Raw genomic sequence first — 23175 nt, 5'->3', positions numbered from 1 at the left:
GATCCAGGGCCTGGGCTCTGAACTATTTGCTCGCTCAGCCCCTGCAAACAAGGGCCTGAGCCTAACTGTGTTTGCCCCGCCCTGATCCAGGGCCTGGGCTCTGAACTATTTGCTCGCTCAGCCCCTGCAAACAAGGGCCTGAGCCTAACTGTGTTTGCCCCGCCCTGATCCAGGGCCTGGGCTCTGAACTATTTGCTCGCTCAGCCCCTGCAGTCAAGGGCCTGAGCTTTAACTGTGGTTGCTCTGACTCTGCACTAAAGAGCCGGAGTTTCGGGACTAACTGACTACTTGTTCCCACAGTAGTGAGTCGGTGTGGCTCCCCTCCTGTCCGGAAGGGTCGAGCCCCGGCTAGGACCTACTACACCGCCCTATAAGCCACCGGATAATTATGCATGTTTCGCCTCCTGCCTGTCAGGATGCATAAGAGGTAAGCTAAGAAATTCAATGAGAAATGCAAAGGAGGGGAAAAGAGAAACACCTGCATATAATTGAAGTACAGGAGGAAAAGTAGCCTCTGCTAAGAGTGAGCAGCATGACTCAAAGATCTGGAGGAGCTATATGTGAAAAAAAATGAGCCCTTTTTTTTATTTGTATTTCAGTAGCACCTTGAGGCCTCTGCTAAGATCAGGGCCCCACAGCGCTAGGTGCTGTACAAACACACAGTAAGAAACAGTCCCTGCCTCAAAGAGCTTATGGCTTAAAGAAACAAGGCATATCTAAAAGATACACTCTAGCTTCAGCAGGAATTAATTCAGGGAAGTCTTAGTGCCTGTGTTGTAACAGAAAGTCAGACTAGAAAGATCACAATGGTTCCTTCTGGCCCTTTAATCTAGGAAAGCAAACAAAGGGTGTGAGGGGAAACAGAAACCCAGAGAGATGAAGTGACTTGCCTGTGGTCACATAGCAGGCCAATAGCAAAGCCAGGAATAGGACCACGTCTCTTGGCACCCAGCAAAGTGCCCTTTCCATTAGACTATGCCGTCTCTCTTATAAGATGGCTGATTGCGTCATCTAGGACCCGATCCCATTCCTACGGAGGTCAACAGAAAGTCTCTCATTGACTTTAGTGGGAGCCGGATCTGGCTCCTGGAGCTGGCGGGTTCACAGGTATTTTGATGATCACCAGTTTAGTTGTGAAAATATCTGAGAATCCCAGGAGTTATATGGCTTTTAGCACAAATTAATATTTGTCCAAAAATTCACGGGGCAGGGCATTTTTCTAGGTTAGTCACCATTCGCTAGTCACCATCCATGTTACCCAGTCAGGAACCAGCCGCAATACTCCATCACTAAGTTGGCCATTCACACCCCGTTAAGGTCCTGATTCTGTGATCTGATCCGTGTGTGTGGACTCTGGTATCTGTTCACCGACTTCAGTGGGACTCCACCTGGGTGCTATGGTCCTCCGGCATGGATCAGATCAAAATACTAACCCTTGGAGCAAGGGAGGGAATTGTGCCTCAGAGGGGTGACTCTGAGTCCCAATGTGGCTCCGGGGCTACTCCTGGGATGGTACAGTCTGTACACCCCCTTACCCACAGCTGGGCCTAAAGACCCAACTGAGCCCCACAATTATTTATTAGTATCATGTATTATTAACCCTAAGTATTCTATTCAGCTTCCATTGCCTGTATCAGCAAAGGCTTTTCTAAGCATTCCTCAGATCCTCCACACAGCCCAGAACAGAAGTAACAGCGGGGAAGTTTCTAGAAAGAGCTAGAAAACACAGAAATGGCTCACTGGCTCCACTCAATCCAGTGGTTTTCTCTTGGCTTTTACATGTGACAAGAGGGAAGATTTCTCAAACTCCCTGCTACACAACGCCAGCCCTGCAGCAAATTAAGAGAGGGGCAGGAAAAATTATTCTTTTCAGAGCCGCTGCTCAGAGAAGCTGCTTGCAACAGCAGAGTCCAGCATCAGCTCGAGCGGACTTGGCGGCACCAGAAAATTAAGTCCTGGCAGAGAAAACGACTGCCAAAGGGGAGGGGTTCCCCCTCCTGGTGGGGATGATGACAAGGAGAACTAACTGCTCTGCATGGACTGGAGATAAATTATAACGTGCAGACACAGGCTTCTCTCGGCCATTGCCCTGGACTAGGAGAGGGTACGTTGTTCTCCCACGAGGGACACTCACAGTAGTTACCCTAGCTGAGCCAGCACGCTATGGGCTGAGTCTCAGGCGATGCTGTGTCCCTGCAAGAGGGAAGGGGTCTGTAGCGCACATTAGTCCTCCTCTCTTTGCCTGTCAAAGTTTTTGTGGTGCGGAGGAGCATTCCAGTGGCCTCTGTCTCCTGCTACACAGAGGTATGGAGCTTGGAGATCCCTGACCCACGTCAGGTGAGGGGCAGCAGGCACTAAATGTCAGTCTCTTTGCAGCCCTGCTGGGCTGCAGGGAGCTCTACTGCCCATGCCTCTTTCCCCGGCATGGGGGTACGCCTGTGTCTCTCTGCTGGGTAAGTGTTGTATCCGACCCCTGGCCCCGGGGCAGATCCTGACTCTGATCTCTCCTTCCCTCACACAGGTGCTGTTGCCATATCTGGGAGGTTTTTTCTCTGTAACATCTCCAGTGTCCATCCCTCCCATCCCCAGTGCCAATGCCCCTGGCCAAGCTCCAATCACCCCTCGCCTCTACAACTGCAGCCTTCTCCCCTCTGTCCTCCCACACCTCCCTCCCGCCCCGCTTTCGAAATGCTGCTAGGAAAACCACCTGCTTTGCTTGCTGCTTGGGCCCTGTCCTGCCCTTCCACCGATCCCTTCCCCGGCTTCCTCCCTGCTCCTCCTCAGCTCCGTTGAGGCAATCTGCACCCACAGCACACATGCCTGGAGCAGCCCCCGTGCACTGACAGCCCCTGGGTGTTGTGAAGGGTGTGCAGGGGGCAAAGGTTCCTTGTGATCGCACATGCACAAACCCTGCGCACAAGACACACTGTGCACAACCTAGCCCTTAGCTTGAAGCATTTCTGGGTAGAGGCCTTGTCATGATCCCGCCTTCATACCTGTCTGCAATGCACTTCGCGCAGTGTGGGCACTAGACAAAGAACCAGCAGTTTAATTAACTGACACGAGTAGAAATCATTCATTATAATGCTAATTAATACATTGCTTCCTGAGAAGGCTCAGCCTGCACCTTGGCTCCTAACTAACAGCATGAAACTGCCTCTCTAGACCCCTCTGGATTTTACATGAATAACCCATTCCCAAGGACAGCAATTATCTGTGTCCTTTCGGCCCATTGGACGTGGGTAAGGAATTGTCCTGGGCAAACAGCACTCTGCAGGGAGCCAGTGTCTGGAACCTTGCTGGCTCCCACGTGTGCAGTCCCCTGCACGTGATGTGCCAGACTCGCACTGACAGGGATTGTGCCTGCAGTGCTGTCCTTAGAGCACCCTCTGCTGGAGGAGCCATCCAGTGGCATTTACACTTGCTTTGGAATATATGCCCTGAATGTCCAGGCCAGAGGAGAGAAGCTGTGCTGGTTTCCAATATTGGAAAGGGGAGACCAAAAGGTGACAAGCTTAGGCAACAAATCAGTCTCAGGAGGAAGATAAAGCATGCAGGTCAAGATGAAGTTCCTTTTTGACTTGGCTGCCCCACAATAAAATCCATTCAGAGACAGCAGTCCCAGTTCCAAGCTGTATTTTACCGCAGAGAAAAAATGGGTACGCACTTTTGCAGCCAGAATCATAGAATCATAGCATATAGAATCATAGAATATCAGGGTTGGAGGGGACCTCAGGAGGTCATCTAGTCCAACCCCCTGCTCAATTCCCAACTAAATCATCCCAGCCAGGGCTTTGTCAAGCCTGACCTTAAAAACCTCTAAGGAAGGAGATTCTACCACCTCCCTAGATAACCCATTCCAGTGCTTCACCACCCTCCTAGTGAAATTTTTTTTTCTAATATCCAACCTAAACCTCCCCCACTGCAACTTGAGATCATTACTCCTTGTTCTGTCATCAGGTATCACTGAGAACAGTCTAGATCCATCCTCTTTGGAACCCCCTTTCAGGTAGTTGAAAGCAGCTATCAAATCCCCCCTCATTCTTCTCTTTTGCAGACTAAACAATCCCAGTTCCCTCAGCCTCTCCTCATAAGTCATGTGTTCCAGCCCCCTAATCATTTTTGTTGCCCTCCGCTGGACTCTTTCCAATTTTTCCACATCCTTCTTGTAGTGTGGGGCCCAAAACTGGACACAGTATTCCAGATGAGGCCTCACCAATGTCGAATAGAGGGGAATGATCACGTCCCTCGATCTGTTGTCAATGCCCCTACTTATACAGCCCAAAATGCCATTAGCCTTCTTGGCAACAAGGGCACACTGTTGACTCATATCCAGCTTCTCGTCCACTGTAACCCCTAGGTCCTTTTCTGCAGAACTGCTGCCTAGCCATTCGGTCCTTAGTCTGTAACAGTGAATGGGATTCTTCCGTCCTAAGTGCAGAACTCTGCACTTGTCCTTGTTGAACCTCATCAGGTTTCTTTTGGCCCAATCCTCTAATTTGTCTAGGTTCCTCTGTAGCCTATCCCTACCCTCCAGCATATCTACCAATCCTCCCAGTTTAGTGTCATCTGCAAACTTGCTGAGAATGCAGTCCACGCCATCCTCCAGATCATTAATGAAGATATTGAACAAAACCGGCCCCAGGACTGACCCTTGGGGCTCTCCACTTGAAACCGGCTGCCAACTAGACATGGAGCCGTTGATCACTACCATTGAGCCCGACGATCTAGCCAGCTTTCTGTCCACGTTATAGTCCATTCATCCAGCCCATACTTCTTTAACTTGCTGACAAGAATACAGGAGCTCTGTGCTCCCAAGCCCAGCTGAGATGGGGAACCACGGCCTGGCTGACTGGTAGCTGTTCTTCACAGCTTCATTCAGAGGAGTCTCAGGGGAGGCACTAGAGTCAGTTTAGAACAGGGGATTTTGTCAGTGCTAATGGATGTCGAAGCCACCAGGCTCTGTAGAATGGCAAAAAATGATGGATTACGATGCCCGCTGCTCTGTCTGAGTCCCCCGCTGATGAAAACAAACTTCTTGTAAACCCCGCCAGGACTCAGCTCGCTGTTTCTTGTCATTACCCATAAGAGCAAGCTCTTCATTACAAAAAAAAATTGGCATTAACTTCAATCACTCTTGAGTATACAGATATTCTTTAGGAGGATGATTTAGCACAGCACAGAGTGCGCCTGATAACCTGAAGATTTTGTGATCTGTGCATGCTGCTTTGAAAAGCCGCTGGGCTTTGCAGGACTATTATTTTTTTAAGCTAATTAGTCGGGAGCTAATTCTGTTAGTTAATTCTGAATGCTGCATTTTTTCTACCCCTTCGCCCTGCCCCAATAAACTTTTCACCATGGATTGGTTCTGCAGTGGATGCTGGCTTAGCGCCAGGGCCAGTGCAACCCATTAGGCGACCTAGGCGGTCGCCTAGGGTGCTACATTTTGGAGGGCGGCGACCACGAGGGTATTTCGGTGGCGGGACCTTCCGCCGCCTCTGTGGGGGGCGGCATTTCGGGGCGGGACCTTCCACCGCCTAGGCCGGCAGAAAAGCTGGCGGCACTCCTGCTTAGCGCTGCCCACACACTAATCAGTCAATGGAGTGACTTTGGGGGTTGCTTGTTTTTGTCTCTTTTCTTTGCATCACCCCTGCCTTCATCATATATTCACTGTCATTCACTCAGTGAGTCCAGGTCACTTTGTAGGGGGAAACATTGAGATGTTCTACAGAGCGGTTCTCCAAAGGGCCAGCTGATGACGCAGCTGCATCAGTGGTGATTAGAGCTGGGCGAATAATTGATTTTCTGGTGCGGTGGCACTTCCAAAAAAAAATCGGGGGGAAAAATTGAAGATTGAATCTGAAACTTTTTGGAATTTTCAGTGAATTGAAAAAAGGCGGTGCCGGGTCTGCTCCCGAGTGGGAAACTGAAACCTGCATCTCCCAGCATCCAGGTGAGTGCCCTAATCGATGGACGATAAGCGCAGGGGAAGTGGGACGGAGCACAATAGCGCCCCCCTCCACTCCCTCTTCTGGCCGTTTTGTGAATGGCCAAAACTATTTGTGTCAAACTCACGCATGGTTTTGGGTCAACAGAAACTGCATTCCTCATCGAATAAATGATTTGTGTGAAAAATTTCACCCAGCTCTAGTGGTGATATATGTATAATGCTAGAACCCCTTGTCCCTCCCCAGCCCTGTTTGCAAAGATCACATTTCCCCCCGCCAATAAACATGCATTACTAACAAATGAATGACTAACACTGAGACAGGGTGGCTCAAGAGAATGTCTCAGAGCAGAAGATCAACTAGTCCTTGCAAAATGAATGGATCCTAGATATAAAATTGCGAGGCCCCATCACTTGAGTAATTTGAAATTATACTGCACAAAGCCCCATATAATGTACTTCAGTGAACAATCTGACATTTGTGGAGTGGCCAAGCTACATGAACAAATATCTCTTTTCCATCTCTAATGTCCACTGGCCTGATTTTAGAAGACACTTCAGTCACTCAGTGCCGCTGACAATCCAGAAGACTCATTGAGTGAAATCTGGTGGGCCCAATTCTTGTTTACACTATGGCCTCTTTATGCCACTCTGGCATAAATGGCATTTGCTTTTTAAGGCCTCTTAAAAGAGCATGAGGCCTGGCATGCTCAGAAGACATTTCTGGTGCTGTCACAGGTCTCCGTTCCCATCACCCCAATCCAGGGCTTGTCCAAAGAGGTCACCCAGTGCTTTGAAGCAGTAACTCTGACCTGGCAGTGTTGTGTGGTGGGCTTGTGAAGTTTGCAGCCTACTCTGTGTCTTTGGTTTGCCAGCTCTTTGCCATGCTGGTGTTCCTCACCCGCCTCATGTCGAACATGCCTCTCGCCGACTCATGATGAGTCCAGAAGGGCAATTCTACTACCAAACGGGGCTACAGAAGTGAATGCAAAATCTTTGGGGCCTTTCTACATGGAAGCTGGGGGCGAAAGGCTGATGTTATTGCCCAGACATGGAACTGACTCGGCCAACATCTGGGTTATGGAGTCTGAATAGTGCAGTAACAGTGAAAAACTTCCAGATGTGGGATTTCAAAACTGCTCGGCATTGGTCTAACTCTGCTCCCATCCAAGTCAGCGGGAGCCTTACAGTGGTCTCCGATGGGAGAGTGTAATAAGGCTTTTGAAAATCCCACCCACACAGCTCCAGAAGGAGTCTTATCCACACCACCAGAGCTCCCGCTCTGACACATTGTGTTGCTCTGCAGAAAGGACCTGATCCTGTACCCATCAATGGCAACGGCAAATAACCCAGGGGCTTCCATGGGAGCAGGATCCAACTTGAAGTTGCAGCTGAGAGGCTGACCAATGAGGGGTTGATTCATAAGAACGGCCAAACTGGGTCAGACCAATGCTTCATCTAGACCAATATCCTGTCTTCTGACAGTGGCCAGTACCAGCTGCTTCAGAGGGAATGAACAGAACAGGGCAATTATCAAGTGATTCATCCCATCATCTAGTCCCAGTGTCTGGCAGGCAGAGATTTAGGGACATATGGAACATATAGTTGCATCCCTGATCATCTTGGCTAATAGCCATTGATGGACCTATCCTCCCTGAACTTGTCTAATTCTTTTTTGAACCCAGTTATACTTTTAACTGATACAACATCCCCTGGTAATGAGTTCCACAGGTTGACTGCATTGTGTGAAGAAGTACTTCCTTATGTTTGTGTTAAACCTGTGCCTATTAATTGCATTGGGTGACCCCTGGTTCTTGTATTTTGTGAATGGGTAAATAACACTTCTCTATTCACTTTCTCCACACCAGTTGTGATTTTATAGACCTCTAACATATCCTCCCTTAGTCGTCTCTTTTCTAAGCTGAACAGTCCTTTTACATCTCTCCTCATATGGAAGCTGTTCCATACTTCTAATAATTTTATTGCCCTTTTCTGTACCTTTTCCAATTCTAATATACCTTTTTTGAGATTGAGGCAACCAGAACTGCATGCAGTAATTAAGATATGGGCCTACCATGGCTTTATCTAGTGGCATTATGATATTTTCTGTCTTATTATCTATCCCTTTCCTAATGATTCCTAACATTCTGTTAGCTTCTTTGACTGCCGCTGCACACTGAGCAGATGTTTTCAGGGAACTATCTACAATGAGTGCAACAGCTAATTTAGATCCTTCATTTTGTATGTATAGTTGGAATTACATTTTCCAATGTACATTACTCTGCTTTTATCAACATTGAATTTCCTCTGCCATTTTCTTGCCAACCCTGTTTTGTGAGGTCCTTTGTAACACTTTGCAATCAGCTTTAGACTTAACTAGCTTGAGTAATTTTTTATTGTCTGCAAACTTTGCCACCTCACTGTTTACCCCTTTTCCCAGATCATTTATGACTATGCTGAACTGCACGGGTCCCAGTACAGATCCTTGGGGGACCCCCTCTTTACCTCTTTCCACTGTGAAAACTGACCATTTATTCCTACCCTTTGTTTCCTATCGTTTAACCAGTTGCTGATCCATGAGAGGTCCTCTTATCCCAGGACCACCTACTTTCCTTTGAGCCTTTGGTGAGGGATCTTGTCAAAGATTTTCTGAAAGTTCAAATAAACTATATCCACTAGATCACCTCTGTCCACGTTTGTTGACCTCCCCTCAAAGAATTTTAATAGATTGGTGAGGCATGATTTCCCTTTACAAAAGCCTATTGACACTTCCCCAATTTATCATGTTCATCTATGTGTCCGATAATCCTGTTCTTTACTATAGTTTCAACCAATATGCCTGGTACTGAAGTTAAGCTTACTGACCTGTAATTACCAGGATCCGCTCTGGAGCCTTTTTTAAAAATCAGCATTACATTAGCTATTCACCAGTCATCTGGTACAGAGGCTGACTTAAGCAATGGGTTAGTAGTTCTTCAATTTCATGTCTGAGTTCCTTCAGAACTCTTGGGTGAATACCATCTGCTCCTGGTGACTTATTACGGTTTAATTTATCAATTTGTTCCAAAACCTCTTCTACTGACATCTCAATCTTGGACAGTTCCTCAGATTTGTCACCTAAAAAGAATGGCTCAGGTGCGGGGATCTCCCCCATAACTTCTGCAGTGAAGACTGATGCAAAGAATTCATTTAGCTTCTCCGCAACAGCCTTCTCTTCCTTGCGTGCTCCTTTAGCACCTCGATCATCCAGTGGCCCCACTGACTGTTTGGCAGACTTCCTGCTTCTCATGTACTTAAAAATTCTTTTCAAAGATTCTTTTGCAGCTGTTCACCTTGCTTTGCCCTTGAGCTTCTTGTGCTATTTTTGACAGCTCACACCAGCTGCCGTGCTTTCCTCCTTCAGCAGGAAGAAGGGAAGGAAGGAAGGAATGGGCTTAACGAGCATGGAGCTACTGCCTTTAAAACAATGCCAGTAAAGTCACTGGAGACGCAAACTGGAACTGAAATGTCCATGGCACAGTGGGAGGAGCAAGCCGGCCTGCAGCACACCTGCATCCGCTCTGATATCGGCTATTCTGGGGGCTTTGTTCGGAAAGATTCTAACTGCGAATGAAATCTGAGTCTGAAACAACCAAAGGGGGACTATCCTGTGTTCTCCTGGGCCAGACCCCTGGTGAGCTTCACCTCCCAGGGCCTCCCAAGAGGTCCGGCCAGAATCTTTCCCTAGCATGAGGTTAATTCAGAAACCATAAAAGGCCTCATTCGCCTCTCCTTTACACTAATTTTACACCGAAGTAACTCAACCAGCTTCAGTGGAGTTACTCCTGATTTACACAAGTATGATTTACTCCTGGACCATAGTCTCTCTGCTCTACACACCTCAGTCCACTAACCCCCGCTGTCCTCTCCCACTGTCTGAAGGACATGATGCAGAGCTGGTGCTTGAAGGAGAAGTGGCTAGCTCCTGGGGGTGAACCTGGAGCAAGCCTGGGCCTCATACATAACCAGACTCACAAGAGTGACCCTTGGACAGAGGCTGGCTCCTCTGCCCAGTGCAGGCGGAGGACAGGGGAAAGTGAGAGAAGGGGAGCTGCTGGCACGGCAGGGAGCTGCTCACCAAGAACCACAGGGACTGATGATTAGTGCTAGGGTAATACAGGGGGCAGATCTTCAGCTGGTATAACTGGCATGGAGCAATGGGAGGTAAAGCTCACAGGAGTCTGACCCAGGAGTGTACAGGAAAGTGCCTTTTGGTTTATTCCATTGGAGCTATGACCATTTACACCAGTTGAGGATCTGCCTCTGGATGTCTCCAGCCTTGTCTACATTGGGGAGTTCAACCACTGGTGCCCAGTCTAGGGTTGCCAACTCTCCAGGATTGTCCTGGAGTCTCTAGGAATTAACAATTAATCTTTAATTAAAAACTATGTCATGCGATGAAACCTCCAGGAATACATCCAACCACAACTGGCAACCCTAGACCAGTTATGGTGCAATTGTATCAGTGGAAAGCCCTAGTGTAAACTATTATAAGCCAGGATATGCAATGCAGCTGCTCACCCCTGCTGGAAGCCAGGATGAACTGTACTAGTGCAAACCATGGCTTTGCTTGTCTGCACTAAGGGTTTACAGTGCTGAAATCAGGGTGAATTCCCAGGCAAGGCCTAAGTCAGCACACGAAGCGTCATGCTTTGCAGAGTCTTTCATCCGACAATCTCACAAATCTTCACTGAGCCTCACGATGCCCATGTGAGGGAGATAGAGAGTACTACAGCCATTTTACATATGGGGAAACAGGCACAAAGAGCTGGAAGCAAATAGCGCAAGATAACACAATACGTCTGTGATAGCTGAGAATAGAACCCTGGGGCCCTGACTCCTCATCCTCCAGACTACACCGCTTTCCAGGAGAGTGGCAGGGTACGACAGAGAGACCTGAATGTGAGGACAATGGGAAAACAAAGTGAAGCATCTGGCTGCTACAGACATTTCTATGGGATCTCACACAGCAATCCCAACAGCCACAGCCTAATGGTTCAAACTAACCCTTGGACGCCTGGAGGTACAGCCTTCCCATGTTCGCAAACAACAGCCCATCAGACAATGCCAGCCTGCTCCCAGGGGGACTCCCGCTCTACTGTCTGGGACCATTTCTTTGGGCATCAACATGGTGCTTACCTCTGCAGCTCTTTCAAAGAAACCGTGACTTTCAGGTTGTGTCCCAGAATGAAGAGGGCAGCTAAGATATCTGCCCATTGGACCATCTCACCCAGAGGTCCCCCCTTCAGCACCCTGGGGCTGAAAACATCCCCTGACTCCTCCGTCAGGAAGCCGATGTGAATCAAGATCTAGAGAGAGAAGGAGAGAGGATGATGCTCTTGTGGCCCAGGCAACATGGAATGTGGCTGTGTAGGCAGCACTCAGACATGAGGACGGTGTGCAACAGAAACTACGCAGGGAGCCAAACTCGGGTTTTACTCAGTCTTCACCCAGGCAAAACTCTCAGGCTGATTCTTCCAAACTTGGGCACCCAACTAAATCCATGTTTTGGCACCAAAGCAAGAAGCCTGCTCTTCAGAGGTGGCCAGCTCCTGCTGACCGCATGGACTTCAATGGGCATTGTGGGTGCTCAGCACCAGTTGGGATCAGGACCATTGACTACAGTGGGAGTTTTGCCTGAGTGATGAATGAGAACGTGCTTCAGCATTTAGCCCATGGACTTTAGGATCGGTGAGTGACTTACACAAGGAACAAGAAGCCTTGGAATTGTCTGTCTCTACGCTCAGCCTAGTGCAGGTGGCTGGAATGCTGATCTAGTCTGTACTTCCCCATGAACGACACCTATCGCCGTCTCCCCAGCAATCTCCAAAGGCACAAGCAGTATGTGGCTACCGAATCCATACCAGCCATTCAGTCTGGCTTTCAGCTCAGCAGAAGCTGGGGGCTGAGGTGTTCTGAAGGTAGTTAGGAGGCTTGCACATGATCTGCTAAGGCCAACCAAACTCATTTCCCCAACGGACACAGGCTAGACGTGAAGGGGATTTCCGTACACTAAAGTGCCCTTTCCCACTCACCCTGAACAGCCTCCAGTTTACTGCTCTACAGTTAGTGCAACCGGTTCTGGAGGCAAATGCAAAGGACTCGTCAGCCCACGACTAATTTTCCCTACGTTCATCTTTCACCTGTTTTTGATCCCTCCGTCTGCCCTTCAGTTTCTGCGCCAGGCTTTGGGTGGCCAGAAGCCACTGTGAGGCCAAGTGCCGGACTCTCTTCTTCATGAAGATCAAGGATTCCTTGCCACTCCCGATCAGCTCAAGGAGGTAAGAGAGGTTGCTCCGAAAAGCTGCCTAGGAAAAAAAAGAGAATCTGCTTTTTAGGCTATGTCTACATGATGAGCTGGGGTGTGATTCCCCTGCTCGTGTATTCATTTAACCTCTCATCATGCTAGTGCTAGGAGAAATAGCAGTGTAGCCACAATAGTACGGATAGCAGCAGTGAAGGCACAGCTGAGCTGTGCCGAGTACAACCCCGTCTGAAACTGGCCTGGCTGGCTCCTTTCCTGGAGCAAGTACAGTCATCCTTTCGCTGTTCTGTCCGAAACACATGGGCAAGGTGATCTGAATAGTAAGGGAAGGTCAGCCCTTAAGTGTTACACAGAAGGAACTGCACCCTTGATTGGCATCAGCTCCCCACTTTGGCTGTGTCAGAAGAGAGTCAGAGAGAAGAACAGACTTGCAGAACTGGAATGGGTCTTGGGCCCTGCAGGGAGCAAAGTGAGATTAGAGGAGCCCAGTAGGAGAGCAAGAGAAGAGTCTCAACTTCAGGACAGTCCTGCTTTAGGTGGGAGCCTAGGCCGCCCAGCCTACGGCTAAGTGGGACTTCTTTTTGGGCCATACAGTCTCCTCCAGAAGTGTCCATGGGACCCTGGAAGTAAACGGAAACTCCATTCCTGAAATTACAGAGCCATGTTGACAGCTGAGAGCTCCAATATCTTCAGGTGAAAGATTTGGCAGGTGAAGCATTTAAAATCTCCCATAGGGATTATGCCAGAGCAAAACCTCAGTGTTCCCCATCCCATTAACCGACTGGGGTCTCCTGATTATCTGCTGGCTCCCCCAAGGATAAATAAACTCTTTCCCTGGCACTGCAGGCTACAGAAACTTACATCCATGCATGGAAACATCTCTAAGTGGGCAGCAGTTGATCACTGGTGCCACTGATCAAGTGCACTCAGGAGAACACAGGTCAGTGTAAGAGGGCTATGCTAGTCTCAGCTTTTACTGTAGTGGTGCTACTGCCCTACTATGATGCTGGAAGAATGGCTAGTGTTAAGGTTAGAGATAAATGCATGTGCTTGGGGTTTACAGTGCCACAGTTTCACCCAAACAAATGCTAACCGATCTCCAGTCTGACATGGACATAGACGCCATCCGTAATACAAGGCTCTTTGCACTGATAGACCCTCTAATACAGATTTTCTTTAGGCACCATTTGTAGCTCGTGTATACTTTGTATACTTTCTCTATCTCTTGCCTGGAGACGTTGAATCCAGCAGCCCACAGAAGAATAAAGGAGGGTGCTGGACTGGCACACAGACCCTCACTGCCCTTACCTGCACTCTGGGCGGTGGCTTTGAGGATGGCATGGCTGCCGTCTGATTTCTCCAAGGCAGTGGAGGACAAAACCACTCAACTTCGCTGAGGTAGATGAGGAACGAGCATTCTGTGCCGTCTACGCCGAAAAATGCATAGCAGGGGTCGGACGTCCACCTGGCCCTCATCCACTGCAAGACAGGCAAAGACACAGATTAGCGGGGCGAGCTCTGCAAACCCCACTGCTGGAGAACTATGCTTCGGGCATCTTGAGCAGAAATCTAAGGATGTTCACTAGGTGGCCACTGTGAACCCTGTCACATGCAACCTTCCAGACCTTTCTACGTGGAACCTTGGGGGCAGGGGGAATAAAATGGAAGGAAACACACAAAGACTTATACTTCCCATATCAAACAGCACTACTGGCTCACTTCCAAACATGGGCACCACAGAAGGATACACATTTGACCTAGGATTATTAGCCTCCACAGTAAAACTAGGTTCACACAAACACAACTGCTTTGTAACCAGCTTTGCCATGAAAATATAAGCGGGAAAGTAGTGTTGGCATAGAGGCCTCAGGTTCTATTTCTGTTCCATCTGCTTTCTTCTATCTACATTACAAAAGATCCCATAGCACTTTTCCATGCGAGTAGGAGTTTGTCACACTATTCTTGGCCATAACTTGTGCAGCTGGCTTATCCCTATAGTGTAAGTTTCCAGGAACATGTGGCTTGCTAAGGAATTATATATATTTATATATGGAGATATACTTATCTCATAGAGCTGGAAGGGACCTTGAAAGTCATTGAGTTCAACTCCCTGCCTTCACTAGCAGGACCAAATACTGTCCCTGACAATTTTTTTTTTTTTGCCCCAGATCCCTAAATGGCCCCCTCAAGGATTGAGCTCACAACCCTGGGTTTAGCAGGCCAATGCTCAAACCATTGAGCTATCCCTCCCGCTAAATCATTCCTTAAAATGTAAATTTATTTAACTATCAGAGTGTAATACTTTGTCCTACCCGCAGGGGTAACGTATAGGACCACCCTTCTAGCACTAGGACTGGCTGGAAAACAAGAATTCTGTTTTGTGAAAAATATCAAGGTTTTGACATTTGTTATCGTTCCACATCAGAATGAAAAATTAGACCTTTCAAAATGTTTCATAAAAACCCACAAGAGATCTAGAGCCGAATAGCCAATACCTCAGTGTTTCGGGCACCCAGTGGGAAGTGGGAAGCCCAAGTTTAAGTCCCTGATCTGTCTTGTCTCTACTTTTAACCAGAAATTTCATCCTGGATCTGAGAAACCTTCCCAACAAAGTTGCAACGAAAACAATACTCTTCCACGAAAGTTTCAGTTTTGACCAAAAAAAAAGTTTTGTCAAAAAAATCCCATCCAGCTCTTATTAACACATCATCAGTGATGCATAGTATAGAAGGATTGAATGTTACCGTTGTGCATAAGTATAAAACATTGCCTTTCCAGTGGTATTACTGACATAATAGGCCAGAGCCTTAGCTGGTGCAAATCAGTGTAGATCCATGGAGAAAGCCACCTACTTGAAATCAATGAATCTATGCTGAGTTACGCCAGCTGAGGATCTGGGCCGTGGTCTTTACGGAGTGTTTGGTCAGGACCTCCTCAGCCATCACATTGGGAAAATAAATATTGAACACAGAGAATTTGAACTGACACTGCCTTCTTGATTTGAGGTTACACTCAGCTTTGGCCGGAATACCTGAGGTCTCCAGTGATGCAACCACCAATGCCTGGAACAAGGGGCGAGGAAATTCAAAATAATGATATACCATGGTACCTCCTTCTTCCTGACCAACTTCCTGAACTGACCTCCAGGTTTCATAAACTCTGGGAGAATGGGGAGCCGAGAAGACAGAGATCTACTAGACTTCCCAAAGAGTGATTTTGCATGGAAGAGAATACACGCAGGACCTCAGCGCATATCTCTCATCCTCTAGAATTTGCTCGTGCCAGCCTCTTTCTAAATTTAGCTACAAAAACGAATCCACGCAGGAGACAGGTCTCCGTGCCCAATATTTAAAACTCACCAATCATCCAGACAGGAGATCGCATTACTGCTTTTGGCAATTAAATTACACTCAAAATTTAACCAAGGCATGGAAGAAGATGGAAGAAAACGATGGTTAGCACAGGGAGAAGGGATAATGTAACTGTGCTATCCTATTAATAAGCTCTTTAATATTTTTTCACGTGGACTCAGCAAGGCATAATTTTAAGTGAAGTCTGAAGTAGGAGGCTGGGCGAGCTTTTAATTAGTTCGTGTAAAGTTACTCTCTGCCAAAGCAGCATCCTGCCCCAGGCCAAATGCCGAAGCTACGCTCAGGTGCAGAGAGCAAGCGGTGTTAAGAGTTGAGACCAGTGTCACATTGCCTTAATGAGATACAATGTCCTTTGTGATGCCTACATTATTTCCCAGACCCTCGATAATGCTCCAGATTTAAAAAAAATAAATACATGTGATGGTTCTTTCCCTTACATGGCTTCATGCTTAAATAATTCACCGAGAAATAAAGGCAGGGCCATATTAATCATGGAAACCCAGTGGACTGTAGACAAAGGATGCCCATCTCTTTGTCCACCCTCAATGAGTTGCTTTGTTCTGCGCTCTCCCTCCACAGCACACGCACCACGTGATCTGCTGCCTGATCCTCTAGTGCACTCTGAATGGGAGCATTATGTTCTCTCCTGTGTGAAGGGTAACTGAACCAGATATAAGTTTACACAATGTGAGAGAGAGAGAGAGAGAATTTTACTTGGTTTTAAAGAGATCAGCAGCCATTTCCTAAACCATCCACCCTTTGGATTGCTGCTTCTCCAGTTTTACCCTGGCAATTGCTTTGCACAATTGTCGACTTTCACCCGGTAAATAAGCACCCCGACTTTCATAATAAGCCAAAAATCAAGCTAATCCCATTTCAAAACAAGGCCAAAACAAGCCAATCCCTAAGAACCCCAACACTCCGTGTGACTAGATTCTCCTGGCATGCAGTCTGGGACTGTGGTGGGCCCGCTGTGCACCCCTGACTCCCCCCTTGCCCCTGCTTGCTGGGAGCCAATCAAAAAAAAGAAGCAACAAGCTACAAGCCAAAAACTAGCCAACAAGCAACTCACAAGTGAATTAAGCCAAAAACAAGCCCAATTTCTGCATTTTTTCCCATGGGTTTAGCATGTCTGTTGCCATTGGCAATGGCTTCCGTCCAACCATATTTTGCCCCAACCATTAAGATCTATTTTTAGAGGAGCACAGTGGGGGGGGAAATTAACTCACCAGGCCCTGAAGTACAATAGAAGACTCTGCTCTCCATAGCATTATGAAAATCTCTACTTAGAAGGGAAAGAGGTACCATGCCCATTGGTAGCTGGTGATCTGATCCCAGGAAGAGGGGTCACAATTTTATTCATAAAAATGGGGATTAACCCAGTCTGCACCTAATGGGAAAGAAGATCTCTATCCCTTCCTGGCTGGCTTTGGGTAAGAGGGTTGTTAGGATGGAAATGGCATCTCTCGCAGTCCTTGGCTTTCTTCTGACCATAGGAAACCACCTCAAAATCAGTTTCGGTGTGTCTGACTCACCTCCACTTTTCCAGAGCAGTCAGGGTATTTGGGGTCCCTGGGCACCTCACACTGGTCCCGTCTGCCTTCTATCACTGTGGAAAGAGAATTCAGATACAGGGAGAAGTAGAAAACTTTTAGAATAGTGGAAACTCTAGAACTTGGGGGGCAGGACATTGATCTGTGGTCAAGGTTTGCCATTCAGTTTTCACCACCCAAAAATCAATCCTTCTGACGATGCAATTGAGCAGCTGTTAGTGGTGCATGTGACAAAGGAACAAGCCTCCTCTAAAACACCCTGCCAGCTTGAATGAGCCTGAGTGAAACCTGTGGAGTAGGGAAATATTCACATGCTGTTATACCCGTGGATAGAATCACTGGAATTTATTGGAACACTGCAAGTACCAGCTCCAGCACAGAGACAGAACTGAACATCCTGCTAAAACCCCCAGATCAGATACAACAACATAAAAATATAGAAGACAAAAACTTAACATTGAGATAAGGATACAGCACCACCTATTGGTGGAGGTGCCTTACAATACCCATTTTCCAGAGAGAGAAACTGAGGCACAGAGTAGTAGAGTGACTTGCTCAAGGTCACACAGGAAGTGTAGTAGGAGCCAGGAGTCCTGACTTTCAGTCCCTACTCTAAATGCTAGATCACATTTCCCTTATATTGGCTTTTTTTTTTTTTTGGTTTGGGTTGATGCTTCTGTTGGCTTGTATTTCTCCTGTTCTTTTAGCCCAAATTCCAGGGCATTTTCTAGAGGGGGGAGCAACTCCAGTTCCAGATCCAACCTCTGATCACTCTCTGTACATTCTTTTAATAATCTGTAAATAGGCTTCTGTATCTAAAGCCGTACTTGACAGCCTTCCAGGCACAAACTGTAAAATTGCAACAAACAGTCCCACTGAGCAGTCAAATATAGAGCTCGCCCCTGGGGCGAGTGCTGCCAACACGTTCAGGTCAATCTGTGCTCTCAGAATAGCTTACACACACACAGAGTAGGAGTTCTGAAACAGGCACTGACAAACAACACAGAGTGGGTGTAAAGCACCAGACCTCCAGTGGGACACATGCACTCTAGCAACCTGCCTAGAGAGAGGCCACCCAACTAACTAATGGTGTTATTAGTCCAGGATCTATTTTAACTACAGGTGGTCCCAAAGAAGCTATGTGCACTCTCTTTAGGCTTTGGGCTCAGGGTTTGGGTTCAAGGCACAATTGAGGCTGACGTCCGGGTTTGTAGCCTATGCTGCCAAAATCTTCCAAACTGTTCTTGCAAGATTTAAGCCCCAAGTGGTAGAACTCCTGCAAGAATTGATCTTGGGGAATTTCTGACATCTTGAATTACAGAAGTCTTATGAGACAAGCTGTTCTCATATTTCAGCACTATCTGAAGCAGAAATTCGGCCTCTTCTGGTTTTGGATACAACAATCTATCTATCAAGGTTTTTATACTGACACCCCTCACTGCAGGTCACTGAGGACCTATGCACCGCTACAGGCTGGGGATTGACTGGCTAAGCAGCATTTCTGCAGAAAAGGACCTGGGGATTACAGTGGATGAGAAGCTGGATATGAGTCAGCAGTGTGCCCTCGTTGCCAAGAAGGCCAATGGCATATTGGGCTGTATTAGTAGGAGCATTGCCAGCAGATCGAGGGAAGTGATTATTCCCCTCTATACGGCACTGGTGAGGCCACATCTGGAGTATTGCATCCAGTTTTGGGCCCCCCCACTACAGAAGGGATGTGGACAAATTGGAGAGAGTCCAGAGGAGGGCAAAGAAAATGATCAGAGGACTGGGCCACATGACTGACGAGGAGATGCTGAGGGACCTGGGCTTGTTTAGTCTGCAGAAGAGAAGAGTGAGGGGGGATTTGATAGCAGCCTTCAACTACCCGAAGAGGAGGTTCCAAAGAGGATGGAGCTCAGCACTTCTCAGTGGTGGCAGATGACAGAACAAGGAGCAATGGTCTCAAGTTGCAGTGGAGGAGGTCTAGGTTGGATATTAGGAAACACTATTTCACTAGGAGGGTGGTGAAGCACTGGAATGGGTTACCTAGGGAGGTGGTGGAATTTCCATCTTTAGAGGTTTTTAAGGCCCGCTTGACAAAGCCCTCGCTGGGATGATTTAGTTGGGGTTGGTCCTGCTTTGAGCAGGGGGTTGGACTAGATGATCTCCTGAGGTCTCTTCCAACCCTAATCTTCTATGATTCTATGACTTTCCAAGTATTTAAAATACAAAACAGTAATCTCCTTTTTTTCTTCCCCAGTAGGTAGGAATAAAATGCTTGATGGGGGAAGTGGGGGTACTTATAATGTGAAGGTTAGACTGAATCTGAGTTTGGTATTTAATTGTGAGTGTGATTAGATCCATGGTCATTCCTACCCCTTGTGGAACTGAATTTCACCGACTAGGTTTTGCTCCTCTGAAGTTCTGTCTCCTGCATGCTCAAGTCTCCCCCTATTGGGTGATTCAGTAGACTGTCATTGTTGTGAGAGACCATGGCCTCTTATATACTGATTCCCTTCCCAGAATTCCTTGCTGTAAGCCTGTAAAGCCTACAAAGCCTACAGATCTCATCAGCCCTGGAAACTACAACTCCCAGAATTCCTCAAACCAGGGCCTAATTCAGGAACAGGGCAGAGCTGGACCTGAATCCCTTCTAAAAGGGCCACCTAACTTTTTGGGTATGTCTACACTATGAGCTAGGGGTGTGCTTCCCAGCTCGCACACACATACTCACACTAGTTCTCATCTGAGCTAGCGGTAGCCCAGGCAGCAGAGGCATGGCCTACTGCCCCAAAGAGGTACCCGCAGAGCTCATGTGCGTTTGTACTTGGGGCGACTAGCTTGAGCCATGGCTGCTGCAGCCCGTGGTACCGCAGCTGCACCACTATTTTTAGTGTGCTGACTCGATGAGAGCTGGTGCACGTATGTGTAAATGAGCTGGGAGTCACACCCCTCTAGCTCCGACTGTAGACGTACTGCTAGATAGATGATTTTGGTGTTGCGAGCACCTGTTAATTAGGAAGTCGACAGAGATGGCTAACTCATTTTTCACTGAGCAGCTATCAGACGGTAACAAGTTTCAGTCATTACTGACCTGGATCAAATTTGGACTGCCATCCATTATTGATAAGCCAAAGAGTAAAAAGAAGAAACAAGACGGGGATGCAATAAGATATGTACAACGTGCTCCAATTGTTTTCTTTAACAGGCTGCCAATACCCAAGCAGTTACTCACGTTGTTAATGTTAAATAAGGTCTCTGCTGCCCCTGTTCATTAGGAATCCTGGCTCCACAATACAGATGGGCATTAAACATTGATATTAGGACATGAACGGACAATATTTTACTGCCTCATCTACACCTCTCCTGGTGTCAGGGGGCCAGGCGGGGCTGTTCGGAGTATTGAGCTTCCACGGCTGGAGGAAGAAATATTAGCAGGATGATAAATATTTCATACTCTGGGGACGGGCTGAGTGCAGGCTGAGGAAGCCAGCACTGCTTTGCTCTTGTGCCCACCCCATTAATCTTGGGGTTTTTTTAATCAGGCGCATTTGCAATTTCTAAAGATCTGGCTTCGAGTCAGCAAGGCAACGGCTCCAGCTTCAAGGGAAGACAAAGGGGCGACAGTGTGACATGCAGTGATCCTAGCTTGCTTTGTTAAAAGGTGTTTATTGAGAAGATCACTGCAACACCCAGGCAGATCATCACGCTTCTAGGGAAAGCTCCTTCCTCATCCTCTCTCTCTGCTCCTTCCTGCTCTGGAAGCTCTTTTGAGCTCCACCCCGTGGAGCTGAGCAGCGTGGGGGAGCAGGACTGTGCAGCCTCTCTTGCCAGCCCGACTACCACCAAACAGTTGGGCTTCAGGTGCTTCCATTCATTCAGATTGCTGCCCGTACCCGCTGCAGATGAAAGACCCAGTGGATATTCTGATTGAAATCCTCAGCTGGCTCCACTTGGCCAACTAGGGTTTGGAACAGAAGTACAAGCCAGGTCTCTTTGGCTACTGGTTCCTGGTGATATCAGTTCTCCAGAAGAAACCAAGACCAACTGGGGAGTTCTAGGGGTGCCAACTGGAATTTGCACTGTGGCAGGAAAGAGGGAGAGAGCTAAAGAAAGGAAGAAGGGGAAAAAAAGGAATGAATGGGCAAGGCTTAAAAAGAGGAATGTAAGTGCTCACCCTCAGATACAAGACAAGGGTTTTGTATTGTGTCTACTGGGGATTATTGTCTTAGGTAGATTAATATTAAATACATGCATTATAGCTGTCTGATTAAAAATGTCAATAAACGGCACTGGGAGCACAATAATGCACTCAGGATGTGCATTTGCCAGCCAATGTACACACTCCAGGAGCGCGCTGTGGTATAAATTGCAGCAGAGTGCCTTAGCACGCCCGGGGGCACGGAAATGGGTTTATGAACATGCACCATGCTGTGTGTTAGTGCTGACTTAGAAAACGGCTTTGCAATTCCGAATATCGGTGTGACAAGCCGCCATCTTGGTCAACACCCCGGGGATTGAATCAGGAACCTCCGAAGCTGAAAGCATAAACTGCTACAGCTTGGGCTAACATGTCAAGGCTTGCTAATGGGGACTGTAACAGACTTGTTTCCTCTGAAGAACAGGCCTAGAGGGGAACCTGTAACACGCTCACCAGCAGTTTACATCAGCTCTAGAACATAGTGCTTTATTCATTAATCCCCAAAGTCTCTTAGGCAGGGGCGGCTCTATGTTTTTTGCCGCCCCAAGCACGGCAGTCAGGCAGCCTTCGGTGGCATACCTGCGGGCGGTCCGCTGGCCAGGCGGATTCGGCGGCGTTTCTGCTGCCGAATTGCCACCGAAGCTGCGGGACCAGCGGCTCTCCCGCAGGCACGCCGCCAAAGGCTGCCTGACTGCCACCCTCACGGTGACTGGCACGCCGCCCCCTACGGCTTGCCGCCCCAGGCACGCACTTGCTGCGCTGGTGCCTGGAGCCGCCCCTGCTCTTAGGCTCTATCCTAGTCTATTATTCCCATGTACAGGTGGGAAAACTGAAACAGAGAGGTTAAATGACTTATCCAAGGGCACCCAATGAGTCCAATTGGCTGTCAGAGGAGTGATACCACACCCACATCTGTAGCACCCAGTAAATGATGGATTTTTTCTTATTTTTGCTAGATGTGAGCTAACCATCTCAGATAAAATAACCCCCCACCATCACCACCACCACCACTGATCTTTGGTTCAAAATGTGAATGGAACCAAAGTGAATAATTTGGGAGATTTGAAATATTCTGATGCGTTTCCTCCATGTTTTTCCTTTTTTCTGTGCCTCTGCATTTCCTACTTTTGGCCAGGCCCAGATCCAGATCAAGCTATGCCCAAATCCCACAAGACAGAGTGTTCCACTTGGGGTCAGGAGATGTTGGCTCAGAGGATCAGTACTAGGAGAGACAGTAGTTTAATTCTGAACCAGCTCACTAGTAATTGAAAGCAACCAGTGCTCAGTTGACACCATATAACTGTGCTAGGCATCTGAGAAATACACAAGATAGAGCTATCTAGCAGCTGTTCAGAAAGTGAGAAATGAGTTGGGGGTCTCAGTCCGGTCCCCCCTGGACAGGTATCCACTACACCAATTACTGCCCTCTAGCATAGAAGATAAGGCCAAGATTTTTAAAAGTGCCTCAGGTTTCAGAGTGGTAGCCGTGTTAGTCTGTATCAGCAGAAAGAACAGGAGTACTTGTGGCACCTTAGCGAGTAACAAATTTATTTGAGCATAAGCTTTCGTGGACTAAAGCCCACTTCATCAGATGCATGCAGTGGAAAATACACTAGGAAGATATATATATATATACACAGAGAACATGAAAAAATGGGTGTTGCTATACCAACTCTAATGATACTAATTGATTAAGGTGGGCTATTATCAGCAAGAGAAAAAAAACTTTTGTAGTGATAATCAGGATGGCCCATTTCACACAGTTGACAAGAAGGTGTGAGTAACAGTAGGGGAGGAATTAACATGGGGAAATAGTT

General features: G+C 47.6%; 1 protein-coding gene across 1 annotated transcript in view; it reads right to left on the bottom strand.

Moving 5' to 3' along the window:
* The window catches only part of MGAT5B (alpha-1,6-mannosylglycoprotein 6-beta-N-acetylglucosaminyltransferase B), a 178288-nt gene that overhangs the window by 63976 nt on the left and 91137 nt on the right, over window positions 1–23175 (bottom strand). The window contains exons 5-8 of the mRNA XM_054047560.1: window positions 17158–17231; window positions 13560–13730; window positions 12130–12294; window positions 11126–11295 (exon numbers count right to left, since the gene is read on the bottom strand). Of these exons, the coding sequence (XP_053903535.1) occupies window positions 11126–11295; window positions 12130–12294; window positions 13560–13730; window positions 17158–17231 (580 nt within the window). The remainder of the gene's footprint in view (window positions 1–11125; window positions 11296–12129; window positions 12295–13559; window positions 13731–17157; window positions 17232–23175) is intronic.

This window comes from Malaclemys terrapin, chromosome 13 (genome assembly GCF_027887155.1).
Source record: "Malaclemys terrapin pileata isolate rMalTer1 chromosome 13, rMalTer1.hap1, whole genome shotgun sequence".
Lineage (NCBI taxonomy): Eukaryota > Metazoa > Chordata > Testudines > Emydidae > Malaclemys > Malaclemys terrapin.
This window is presented reverse-complemented; position numbering and strand designations above follow the sequence as displayed.